Source organism: Lithobates pipiens, unplaced genomic scaffold (assembly GCF_037356315.1).
Source record: "Lithobates pipiens isolate NorthernLeopardFrog02 unplaced genomic scaffold, aLitPip1_a1.2 Scaffold_18, whole genome shotgun sequence".
Lineage (NCBI taxonomy): Eukaryota > Metazoa > Chordata > Amphibia > Anura > Ranidae > Lithobates > Lithobates pipiens.
The window spans coordinates 281,501,104-281,514,099 of record NW_027507758.1 but is presented as its reverse complement, the minus strand read 5'-3'; the positions used below and the strand labels follow the sequence as shown (position 1 = coordinate 281,514,099).

The 12,996-nt window shown below is 40.3% G+C and overlaps 1 protein-coding gene across 2 annotated transcripts in view; it reads left to right on the top strand.

Moving 5' to 3' along the window:
• The window catches only part of SLC35F1 (solute carrier family 35 member F1), a 487,635-nt gene extending 475,105 nt beyond the window's left edge, over positions 1-12,530 (top strand). For both annotated transcript variants that reach the window (XM_077487047.1, XM_077487046.1), the window contains exon 8: positions 10,703-12,530. In XM_077487047.1, coding sequence (XP_077343173.1) covers positions 10,703-10,927 — 225 coding nt within the window. In that variant the 3' untranslated portion in view covers positions 10,928-12,530. The remainder of the gene's footprint in view (positions 1-10,702) is intronic.
• Positions 12,531-12,996: the final 466 nt, after the last annotated feature.

Genomic DNA, 12,996 nt, shown 5'->3' with positions numbered 1-12,996 from the left:
ATTATTACACATATTAACATGTAAACTTGTTGCGTATTACAAGTTATATAGGGATTTTACATCAGATAAATCATCTGTTAAATATCTGTCTTACTGCAAACCACTTGTCTCTAAATTAATAAATATTCTTTAAGTCCCATTAACACCTGCGCATCTCAATTATGCACTTTCTTTTCATGTGCTTTTGTGCATTTTGTTGCACAAGAGCATAGGGCAAGCCATGCACTTGAGTGGATTCCCCTACACCCTGGACAGTGAGCCACAATTTGGGGTGCCATTAGGAAATAATGGCACTGCAAGCACATTGTGGTGCATTTTCGCGCATTCCCTGAATACACAGGTGTGAATGGGGCCTTAGGTTTTGGTTAGAGACTGGAGTAATTTGATTAAAGGCTTTCAGTTTGCCCATTTCCTGACAGGTGAAATTTTTAAATAGATACAGGCACACAAAAACTCATTTATTTGTATTTTGCCAATCTGCATGCCCTGTACTTTCTCTTTCTGTTGAAAAACAAATAAAAATGGTAAATTCTCAAGCCAAACAAATAATAAAAAACAAAAACACACCTTTAATTTTATTACTCAATAGCCACAACAGATATAAATCCACTTCTGTGTGCACAAAATAACTTTGCAAATCCAATTTTTTACCCTGTGAAAGTATTGGTGACAATATTACTGCACTTAATATATCTCTAGAGCTGTGGTAGAGACCAAGAAAATCCACACACTACAGGCTGTCTGCAGAAAACTAGAGGAAGTGGGCAGATACAAGACCAGTCACCCTGCGCAAGGAGAGAGAGTAGCAGTTGGTTTTTATTTGAGGGGACTCCTACACAAAGGCAAAGTTCAAGATTCACGTTAGAATACACCAGGGTACTAGGTGTATCCTAGACTCAGACTTGTCATTTCAGCCTCAAGTCCAATCTTTGTCAAAAGTTTGTAGAATTCACCTCCGTAACATCTTTAATATTCGCCCCTTTTTAACAAATGAATCCACCAAGCTCCTCATTCACTCCCTTGTTATCTCACGCCTTGACTATTGCAACTCCCTTCTCATTGGTCTACCTCTCCATTGGCTATTCCCTCTTCAGTTTATCATGGATGCTGCTGCCAGACTTATCCACCTTACCAACTGCTCAGTGTCTGCCAACCCTATCCTACAATCCTTACACTGGCTACCATTCACCCAGCGAATTAAATTCAAAATACTAACCACAACATATAAAGCCATTCACAACTCTGCCCTGAGCTACATCACCAATCTTGTAGTCTTCAGTCTCTAAATATCACCCAAATTGTTCTCTCCGCTCTTCCCAAGACCTCCTACTCTCAAGCTCTCTAGTCTCCTCCTCCCATGCTCATGTCCTGGAGTTTTCCAGAGCCTCTACCAACCTATGGAACTTGCTACCTCAACTTGTCCGGCTATCCCCTAATCTTGCTACTTCAGGCGATCCCTGAAAACTCATCTCTTCAGGGAATCCTATCATGTCTCCAACTAATCTTTTACCACTTCCATCAGCTCATTCCTATTAGATTGTAAGCTCTTCTGAACAGGGCCCTCTTAATCCTCTTGTATTTTATTGTATTATAACTGTATTGTCTCCTTTTTAAATTGTAAAGTGCTGCGTAAACTGTTGGCGCTATATAAATCCTGTAGAATAATAAAATAATAATATATTTACCAAGGAGACATTACACTGATTAAAAATCAATTAATAAATCACATCATACCATTATTTTTATGTCATATAAAATGTTAGGTTCATCTAGCTTTTCAAAAATTACCCACTGATCCTCTAGAATAAAATGAAGTGGTAACCTTTCTGGATCATTAGTCCTTGAGTCAAACACTTTGGCCCATCTCTCCATACTCTTTTCCAGTCTTCCACTGTCTGTGCTCTTTGGTCTATTTTCCTTTTATTTGACAGTTTCAAATATGGCTTTTTCTTTGAAACTGACCCTGTCAAAAAACTGCAGTAGTACAGAAAACAATCAAACATTTGAAATGCTTACTCTCAATATTTTGCCTATTCATAAATATTTTCATTACATAGTAGGTGAGGTTAAAAAAAAAAAAGACACAAGTCCATCCTATGTGTGTGATTATATGCCAATATTACATGGTATATCCCTGTATGTTGTGGTCATTCAGGTGCTTACATAATAGTTTTTTGAAAATGATCGATGCTCCTCGCTGATACCACCACCTGTGGAAAGAAATTCCACATCCTTGCTGCTCTTACAGTTAAGAGCCCTCTACGTAGTTTAAAGTTAAACCTCTCTTCTAATTTTAATGAGTGGCCATGTGTCTTGTTAAACTCCCTTCCGCAAAAAAGTTTTGTCCCTATTGTGGGGTCACTAGTACGGTATTTGTAAATTGAAATCATATCCCCTCTCAAGCGTCTCTTCTCCAGAGAGAATAAGTTCAGTGCTCGCAACCTTTCCCCATATCTAATATCCTCCAGACCCTTTATTAGCTTAGTTGCCCTTCTTTGTACTCGCTCCATTTCCAGTACATCCTTCCTGAGGACTGGTGCCCAGAACTGGACAGCATACTCTAGATTCGGCCGGACCAGAGTCTTGTAGAGGGGGAGAATTATTGTTTTATCTCTGTAGTTGATCCCCTTTTTAATGCATGCCAATATTCTGTTTGCTTTGTTAGCAGCAGCTTGGCATTGCATACCATTGTTAAGCCTATCATCTACTAGGACCCCTAGGTCCTTTTCCATCCTAGATTACCTCAGAGGTTCTCCCCCCAGTGTAAAGATTGCATTCAGATTTTTGCCACCCAAATGCATTTTGTATTTTTCTAAATTAAACCTCATTTGCCATGTAGTTGCCCATCCTAATACTTTGTCCAGATCTCTTTTTCCACATCCTGCCGAGAAGTTATTGCCCTGCTTAGCTTAGTATCGTCCGGTTTACCCCATCCTTCCGGTCATTTATGAACAAATTAAATAGGATTGGTCCCAGCACAAAACCCTGGGGGACCCCACTAGCCACCCCTGACCATTCAGAGTACTTCCCATCTATCACCACACTCTGAACTCACCCTTATAGCCAGTTTTCAATCCATGTACTCACACTATGGTCCATGCCAACTGACCTTATTTTGTACAGTAAGCGTTTATGGGGAACTGTGTCAAATGCTTTTGCAAAATCCAGATACACCACATCTACAGGCCTTCCTTTATCTGGATGGCAACTCCCCTCCTCATAGAAGGTTAATAGATTGGTTTGGCAAGAACAATTCTTCATGAACCTGCAGGAGTAGAGTGCTAGGTACAAAAAAAAAAAAAAAAAAAGACAGCTCAGGGGTGGTTCCTGGTGGTGGCCTTAAAAATGAGTTGTAAAGTCAGAAGGTTTTTTTTTTTTATCTTAATGCATTCTATGCATTAAGATAAAAAGCCTTCTGGGTACAGCAGCCCCCCAACACCCCTAATACTTACATGAGCCCCATCTCTACCCAGCGATGTCCACGAGTGTCTCAGCCGTCCAAGACTATGCCTCTTGATTGGCTGAGACAAAGCAGTGGCACCATGGCTCACTGCTGTCAAAATCATTCAGCCAATTAGTAGAGAAATGCGGCGGGCGAGGCCGCAGCTCCGTGTCTGAATGGACACAGGAAGTTCCGACTCAGCACAGATGCCCCTATAGCAAGCTGCTTGATGTGAGGGCACTCAACAGGAGGGAGGGGCCAGGGGCACAGAAGAGGGACTCGAGAAGAGAAGGATCCAGGCTGCTCTTTGCAAATCCACTGCAGCAGAGCAGGCAAGTATAAATTTTTTTTTTCAATAAAAATAACGAAGAGACTTTACAATCACTTTAAGTCCCCCACGCTATACAAACAAGCTCAGTAAAATGACACAGCAGTGCAAAAAATAAAATATTCAAACACATGGGAAGCAGCAAAGCTAGATGAGCAAGCGATGTGTCCTCCTAATAATGCAGAGAGAAGGATTTTACAGCAAGTACAAAAAAAAAAAATCCTCTTTCCTTCTTCATATTTTGGAGGACACAGCTCTTATGTTACTTATCACCTACTGGGATGTTTCAAAGCAGTGCCATAATTGGGCAGGCAAAGACAGAATGGAGAACCAGACTAATGATGCAGGCCAGTCACGCTACGGCTGGCATCAGGTGATACTGTCACATCCACCTTGTAAAACTTGTTAACATGTATGAATTGATAACCAAGTGGCTGCCTTGCATGCCTGAGAAATTGAAGGTTGAGAGTGGAAAGCCTAGAATGCATGTCCAACTCTTGCAGAATGTGCTGTAACTGTAAACGCTGGATATCGGTGCTTGAAACGCTTGGACAACAGTTTGCCTGGAACAAAATTAAATAGTAGCAATCATCGCTGCAAGGCCCTTATGTGCCCTCTCTACAACCACTTACTTGATCTTTCAGAACCCATACACGACATTCAAAAACATCCTAATAATCCTGAATACATAAACAAATATATAAGATTAGGGTGCACTGATCTTGAACAAAGTGATGGAATCACAATGTCTTCATTCAAGCGGGCAGTGGATACCACCTTATGCAGAAAAGAAAGTGATGTTCATAAAGGACCAAACATGAAGGATTGCAGGACAACGCAACTAGTCACTAGAAGTAATGGCTCATAGGCAAGCTACTTTCTGAGTGAATGTTAGCAGGGGGATCTCACTAATATCATTGAAAGGCACTTTTTGAAATATAGGGGATCCCATCAATATGAAGGGCACCTTTACTGGCTAGCAGGAATCAACAGTAAAGCAGGAAGTGTACGCAAGCTTCATGATTGAAGTGATAATAAATCTTTTTATTTAAATTTAAAAATAACAAATATATGTCACCTGCTCTGTGTAGTAGGTTTGCACAGAGCAGCCCAGGTCCGCCTCTTCCTGGGTCCCTCTCTGGCACTCCTGGCCCCTCCCTCCTGCCCCTACAGCAAGCAGCTTGCTATGGGGGCTCCTGTGCTGAGCCGTTTGTGTGTACATTCAGACACAGCCATGGTTTGGCCCCACCCACTCTCCCACCTCATTGGCTCACTGACTTTGATAGACAGCAGCGGGAGCCAATGGCACCCTACTGCTGTCTCAGCCAATGAAGAGGGAGAGCCAAGATTCTTGTCCAACATCGCTGGATCGAGATGGGTTTAGGTAGATGTTAGGAGGCTGAGGGGGGAGCTGCACACTGAATGATTTTTATCTGATTGCAAACACTGCATTAAGATAAAAAGCCTTTTGACTTTAGAACCACTTTAACATGAAATGTCTAAACTTTGCTCGTCACCATGCACTATGATTTAGGTTCTCTTTAACCGCTTGCCGACCGCCTCACGCCGATATACGTTGGCAGAAGGGCTCGTACAGGCAAACTAACTTACCTGTGCGTTGCCCTTTAAGAGATGGCTAGCAGGCGCGCGCCAAGCTCCTTGGGTCGGGTTGCGGGTCCGCCGCGGGGATACCCGCGATTGTCTCACGGAGAGGAAGAACGGGGAGATGCTAATGTAAACAAGCAGCCACGTCGCACGACCGCGCAATTGTCAGTTAAAACGACTCGGTGCCGAATTGCAAAAAAGTGCTCTGGTCAGGAAGGGGGTAAATTCTTCTGGGGCTGAAGTGGTTAAATAGGATTAACACCACCTTAAAAAAAAAATCTATACTTTTAAAAAGCTAAGACATTTCTTAGAGTTTTATTTTTTTTTATTTATTTTTTTTAGCATTAGCAAGTTCGAATTTTGGAATGCTAGAGTATCTAGAGTAATGAATTATGTTAATAAGTTTATTACACAAAATATGCCAATGTGATTACCTTTCAGTGTATAATCTCTTTCAAGGCCCATGTAATCAAAACCAGGTAACCAAAGAATAAATTATTAGATGGCAAGCATTCTATTCAGTAATTAAGTTTAGCAGCAAAGGAATATTCCTGACTATATTATAGAAGATCTATTTGTTGGCTTAACTCAGCTAAGTTGACTCCACTCTACAATGGAATGTAATATACAGTTAAAAGTTGTGAATATAGTGCATATCATATAAATCACACAAAAAAAAAAATAATCATAAAATAAATAGTCCTCACGTGGTGGAATAAACACACCAATACACAATACAGTGATAGGTACTCTTAATTAGCCAAGCTGTGCTCCACCTTCACTCATGTGAGAATATTGCAGACTCACCAAATATATCAATGGAGTACTTCATAAGCTCAAGACCTTTAGGGGGGGCAATCTTTATGTTCACAAGGCTATGTGACTCAGTGCAAACAGAAATAAATCACAATATGTTATAAATATACAAACACCAGTAGGAAATAGAAGTTCTCACTCACATATTAAAGATGCTCATCTGCTAGCACCAGCATGTACAGCGATCTTTAGCCAAAATGGAGACAGTGGGGTTGATTTACTTAAGAAAAATCCACCCTGCACTACAAGTGCACTTGGAAGTGCAGTTGCTGTAGATCTGAGGGGAAGCTCTGCTGATTTTATCATCCAATCATGTGCAAGCAAAAATGCTGTTTTTTTTTCTTGCATGTCCCCCTCAGATCTACAGGGACTGCACTTCCAAGTGCACAGTGGATTTGCCTTTAGTAAATAACCACCAAAAACTCTCCACGGCACCAGCATGATCCAGAACCAGCCATAAGGAAATTACGTCAGCAAAGGAGGCTGCGCATTCTCCTACATTCACATTTTATTATAGTTTATGTCTTTAAAAACACTGCAAGTACAGAAAAATACCTATTTATCTGCCAATTCAGCGAGTTCCTAAGGTTCTGTTTGAGCTGACAATGTCGGTGTTGTAAGCCTCGCCATGGTAAAATACAGCTAGTATGGGAGAAAAGTTGTGTATCTTTTCAATTTTTTATTTTTTTTTTTGTAAAATCATAATTGACACTGCCCAGGGTACATCATTACTGCTTCCACTTTTAAAAGACTTTCATCAAATTGTTAAAGGATAAGTTCACATATATATAAAACAAATGCATATTTCTTTTAAGGTAAAAAAAAAAAAAAGTGAATTTTTAAGAGCATGGGAGACATTGCACCAATCATCAGCAGATCGCTGATGCCATTCAGGTCTCCTGCAGATCTATCAGTGTGATCTGTCTGCGCTGTACATCATACGGGCAGGCAGTTTCACACTGATAAGTAGACTCAATGAATTATAGAGTGCTCAACAGTGCCCTGGTAGTTCATTGAGAACTACAAGCCGACAGCCGCAAAAGATGAGAATTAGAAAGAGGGCGCACTGGCCTAGTGCATTATCCTCAAAAATTGCTTTATTAAAAAAGAAAGAATAATACTCACAAACATGCACTTGTAAACAGCATATCAGATGTAGGGCAGCTTAACCTCCCTAGCGGTAATCCCAAGTCTGGCTCAGGCTGGGATTTCAGTACCATAAGCGGTAACCCTGAGCCAGACTTGGGATCTCATCGCTGGATACAGGGAGGACACAGGGAGAAGTTACTTACCTTGTCCCCTGGATCCAGTGATGTCCTCCATGCTGTGTGATCGAGCTGTCCTCTGCTCGATTCACACAGTGCCCGAGTGCCGCCGAGTTCCGTTCCCTGCGACGTTATGGCGCACCGGAGCGGAGATCGGTGCCAAATTTAAAAAAGTAAAAACACACAAAACGCACACAGTCTTGTAATCTTACAGATTACAGTACTGTATAAAAAAAATTACACACCCCCTTTGTCCCTAGTGGTCTGTCCAGTGCCCTGCATGCACTTATAATATAAATACTGATTTTTCTGCCTGGAATTTGGAGATTGCCCATAGCAACCAAAAAGTGTCCCTTTATGTCAAAAGTGATTTTAGACCAACTAGAAAACAGCGATAATAAATTATAATCACTTGCAGAATTGAGCGATAGCGATTTGTGGGGAAATTCGTCATCAAACACTAAATCTAATGACAGCGACAATTCTGCAAATGAGCAAATGTTTTTGGATTTGATTACATTATTGAATAATTTTTATTATTATTTATTATATTATAAACTTTACCCGGGATGTCTGCTAGACTCTGGTTTGAACAGATTTAAGAGCGTTACTAAGAATTACAGGACTACAAATATAAAATGCCAAATTTCCATGCAAAATAATTGTACCGCTTTCAGCACCTAAAACCAGAACTAATCATACCGCCAGGGAGGTTAACATCCATCGTATCACAACAGATAAACGTCCCACAAAAGGACTGGCGTGTTTTGGAGGTAGCCCCTCTTCCTCAGAGACAAAGGAAGATGCACTACCTCGAAACGCGTCAGAAAGTCCTTTTGTGGGACATTCATCTGTTATAAGACACACTGGATGTTAAGCTGCTCTATACCTGATATGCTGTTTACAAGTGCATGTTTGTGAGTATTATTCTTTCTTATTTAATAAAGCAATTTTTGAGGATAATGCACTATGCTGGTGCGTCCTCTATTTCTCATCTCAGTGTATCCAGACATCCCCAGTCTTATGAGGGCAGCAAGGTGGCATTTATCCGAATCTACCAGGATAACAGCTTAGACTAACACCACTGTGGGCTCATCTTCGAGCTCAGGAGATATGTGCTGTGTATGTGGAAAAGAATGTTGGGAATTGTAGTTTATTCAAACACAAAGCTCTGTGAATGAATGACAGAGCCCTGTACGGCCATGCTGTCTTCAAAAAGTGACAGCTAGCACTGGGAAGTTCTCCCCCTACTGCTGTCATGGGAAGAGAGCAGCGGGGAGCGGCTGCATCAGTGGGAAAATCATGTTCCTAAAAGGTGAGCTTATTCTTTAACCACTTTACGACCACCCACTGTAGATATACTGCAGCAGGGTGGCTGCTCTGTCTACGTGATCTGACACTTCCGGGTCTGGGGTGTGCATGCATGCCACTGGTGACCCACTTTTGCTGTGATCACACACAGCGGGAGCCCAGCGGCTGAAACCACAGGCTCGATGTCCACCGGCACCCGGCAATTGTTCAGCACAGAGACACAACGGCGATCTGTTAGTAGGGAAGGCACTGATCCAGGAACATGGATCAATGCCTTCCCCTAGTAAAAGCACCTCCCACACAGTAAGTAAGCACTGGCTAGGCAAACAGTTAACCCTTAGATTACCCTTGATATTAACCCCTTTCCAGCCAGTGTCATTAGCACAGTGATATTGCATATGTTTTGTTAGCACTGATCACTGTATTAGTGTCACTGGTCCCCAGAAAGTGTTAGTGTCCGATTTGTCCGCGGCAGTATCGCAGTCCCGCTATATCGCTGATCGCCGCCATTATTAGTAAAGAAAAAATAATCATAATTCTATCCTATAGTTTGTAGATTCTATACATTTGCACAAACCAATCAATATACGCTTGATTGGGATTTTTTTTTCACCAAAAACATGTAGAATACACTGTGGCCTAAATTAAGAAATTCGATTTTTTAAAACATGTTATTGGATATGTTTTAAAGCAGAAAGTAAAAAAAGAGTTTTTTTCAAAATGATCTGTCTTTAAATGTTTATAGCGCAAAAAAGAAAAACCGGATGTGATCAAATACCACCAAAAGAAAGCTCTATTTGTGGGGGGAAAAAAAAAACGTACGTTGTAGTTGGATAAGTTGTCACACGGCCAAGCAATTGTCAGTTAAAATAACGCAGTGCAATATCGCAAAATATTGCCTGGTAACGAAGGGGGGTAAATCTTCCAGAGATTAAGTGGTTACATATTATACATGCATGCATATTACAGAAAAACATTTTTATGTAAAAAACACAGAAACAAAAACACAGGTATTGGTGACAGAAGAAAGGAAATCAAGCAGGATATTTAGCTCTACGAAAGAGAAAGACAGTTGAATAGCTCTATTAGCAACAGTAAATTGAAAGCCAAGAGATACTGTAAGGACACAGTACACTGCTGACTGTTTTTTAAAAGTGCAGACTTCAAAGGCTGATGGCAGTGAGTCATAGACTTGAAACAACCATCCAAGTTTCTTTCAGGAAATGCATGTGATGTGTATATGCCTAGTAAACACAATAAGAATATCGTACCAAAAGAAACTGCATTCAGAGTGATTGTACAATAATCTGATCATTAGTATACAGCCAACCATCATGACAGTGATGTGGTGCCATTCATGTTGAATGATACCAAAATAAACATGTGTTACAACACACATACCTGCATTGCCGTGCTCTGCCAAAAGTGCTACATACCCTTTTTTTTTTACTTTTTGGTGTATAAGGTAGCCCCATTCAAACAAATGTGCTGCCTTATTGCAACATATGCTAACATAGCATAACATGTGCATCAATGAGAACAGGCCACTGTCATTGGGTAGTAAAGCCGGGGTCAGCGCCCATATTTATATCCTGATGAATTCCCTTCAAACATGTTGCAGAACATTTGTCCACCATATGGAATACCAACCAAATGCTCTACGTAGAAGCTCCATGCTGAGGTTGGGTTGTCTCCACTCTAAAATGCAGTGTGGATAACCAACAAACCATAGTACCGCATTCAGTTAAGTGAAATAAGTACATCATTTACATTAGAGCTGTGGAATACCAGTTACACTATACGTCTGATGAAAAGGCACTTACCAAGTGTGTAAAATGAGTCGACACTTCTAATGTTGTATTAAAAACATGTATTGAAATACTTTGAATTTGTACCGACTGCTCACAATATTGTTTTTTTTTTTTGAATGTTTAGTTTTCAGGACTTTATCTTCTATCCTTCGGAACAATTCTGCTGGGACTGGTGTTGTATTTCTCCACAACGACCTATGTGGCCCAGGATCCCCGAGTGTATAAGCAATTCCGCAACCCCTCAGGACCTGTTGTAGAACTGCCGGCTAGCGCACAACTTGAGCCCTCAGTAACATATACCAGCTTAAGCCAAGAAACAGAAGAAGAGCCACGCGTAAGAGTTGCCTAAAGCCAAGCATTTGTCACCTGTTAAGGTTTCAGTGGCATCTGTTTGTCCATTATCTCTGTTTTGTGCATAGAGAAAAGGTTTTACCAGGTACTGTCACAAGAAGGGGCTCAAAAAGCAGGAGCATGAAAAAAAAGGTTTGACAAGGATGCAAGAAATACCAACCACCGGCAGACTCGGAAACACCTGGAGTCATCATTTTGCCAGCACTATTTATTCTTGAGTGCATAATCAGAGGGTAAGAAACCGTTGGGAAAGGTGATATTACCTCAAAGTTTACTTTTGCACATGTCTTCATGTGGTATATTGCCAAGATTTTTTTATTTTAGTAAAAAAATTTCACCATGTAGTTTTCACTGAAGATCCCCATCGTACACAATTATGTGATTGCCTAATTAAAGTTACTTGAGAATAATGAAATAAATTACATTCCTACTGGTGCACTGCCAACTGCCTCTGCTCTTTAGCCCAGGCGCATCTGCAATCATTTAGACTGTTGGTGGCATTATAAATTCCTTGAATTTTTGTAATATGTTAGGTTTTTATGACTTTTTGTATCTTCCAGTTGCCAAGTAAATTATATCCTTGTTTTTCCATGCTTTTTCTTTGGTTTAACATGATTCAAAGCAGCTAAATATGACTTTGTCCAACACCGGAGCTATAAAAAAAAAAAAAAAACTGTATATAAGAAAAAAAAAAAAAAAAAAAGTATTGTTGCCTAGAGTGACCAGTCAGATTCCTTAGTTAATGCTCCCAGGGAAGATATCTCTTGATTGGTCATTGTGGGCAACAACTTTTTTTTTTTTTTTTTTTCGATTTTGTTTTGTTTAGGTTTATATACAAATCACTGTACAGTCCATATTTAAAAAGTCAAAGTGATCTGCATAGTGCAATAAGCCATGCCACCCAACTCAACAATTGCGTTTAAGGAAATGTATCAAGAAAGAAATATGGCCTGTCATTGCTCACTTATTTCTGAAAACATTCGTTATTTGACTACTGTGCTGACCTTGTGGCTCCACCACTTTCTGAGCCACTGAACCAGGATAACCATCAGGTGTTCTGGCTTCATCTGACCTTACATGCTGCCTACTTGATCCAGATCACTGACCATAAGGTCTGGTTCACACCAGCCTGAATGCAGCGTTTTACCACACGGGCAGCTGTCAGAGTGAATAGAGTAGTAAAGCTACAGGACCAGCATGACAGCCAAGCAACCAACTTTTTCAGGAGATCCCAGTAGCAGCTCCCTTATCATTCTCTCAGCATAGGTTTACTTTCATAAGTCTAATTGCTCTCATTTGGTAACATGTACAATTCATTTTGTTGCTTAAAGTTACTGCACATCAATGCTCTGCCTTATTGGATATGCCAACTAAAGTGACATCCTTGGATACACAGCACCAGCTCAGTAATAAATGTAATGTGTGTTTTAAACTGGCTAGACAGCACATTGCAAAAATGTCACTGTATTTTCAATGTCTCTTCTGTAATTCACCAAACACAACTGTTTTATCCAGCTCTAATGTAAGCATGCTTTTAGTAAAATATTTCTGAAGGTAATGGGATTGTACCAACACTGCAATAAATGTTTGTCACAAATCCATTATGCGTCTGGGGCAATTTGTCAGTGAGAAGTCATTATCATGAATTCTTTTTTTTATGCTGTATACCCAGTTTAATCTTCATATTCTCTTCTAAACATTTTAAAGTAAAACTAAAGGCTCGTGTACAGCATTCTAAAAAAGCAGCAAATCTAGTTACTGTAATGCACAAGTCTCATAAAAAAAAAAAACTTTGTGCCTTCTATATGTGATTGACAAACTACAAGCTTGGAATTCAGCACTGACAATGCCGATAACCACACCCCTTACAATATATTCCTTTCCCACTGTAGTGCACACAAGCCTATGTGAACGTATCGGTGCTGCTCTAAATTCAGGAGCAGTGCAGCATTGTTGCCACACCTTTACAGGAAAGCTGCATTAGGTGGACTTTTTATCAATATCTGATCTATATGCAGCATAGATCAGGAATATAGGTGTTATTTCGGCAGAAATTTTTGATTTAAC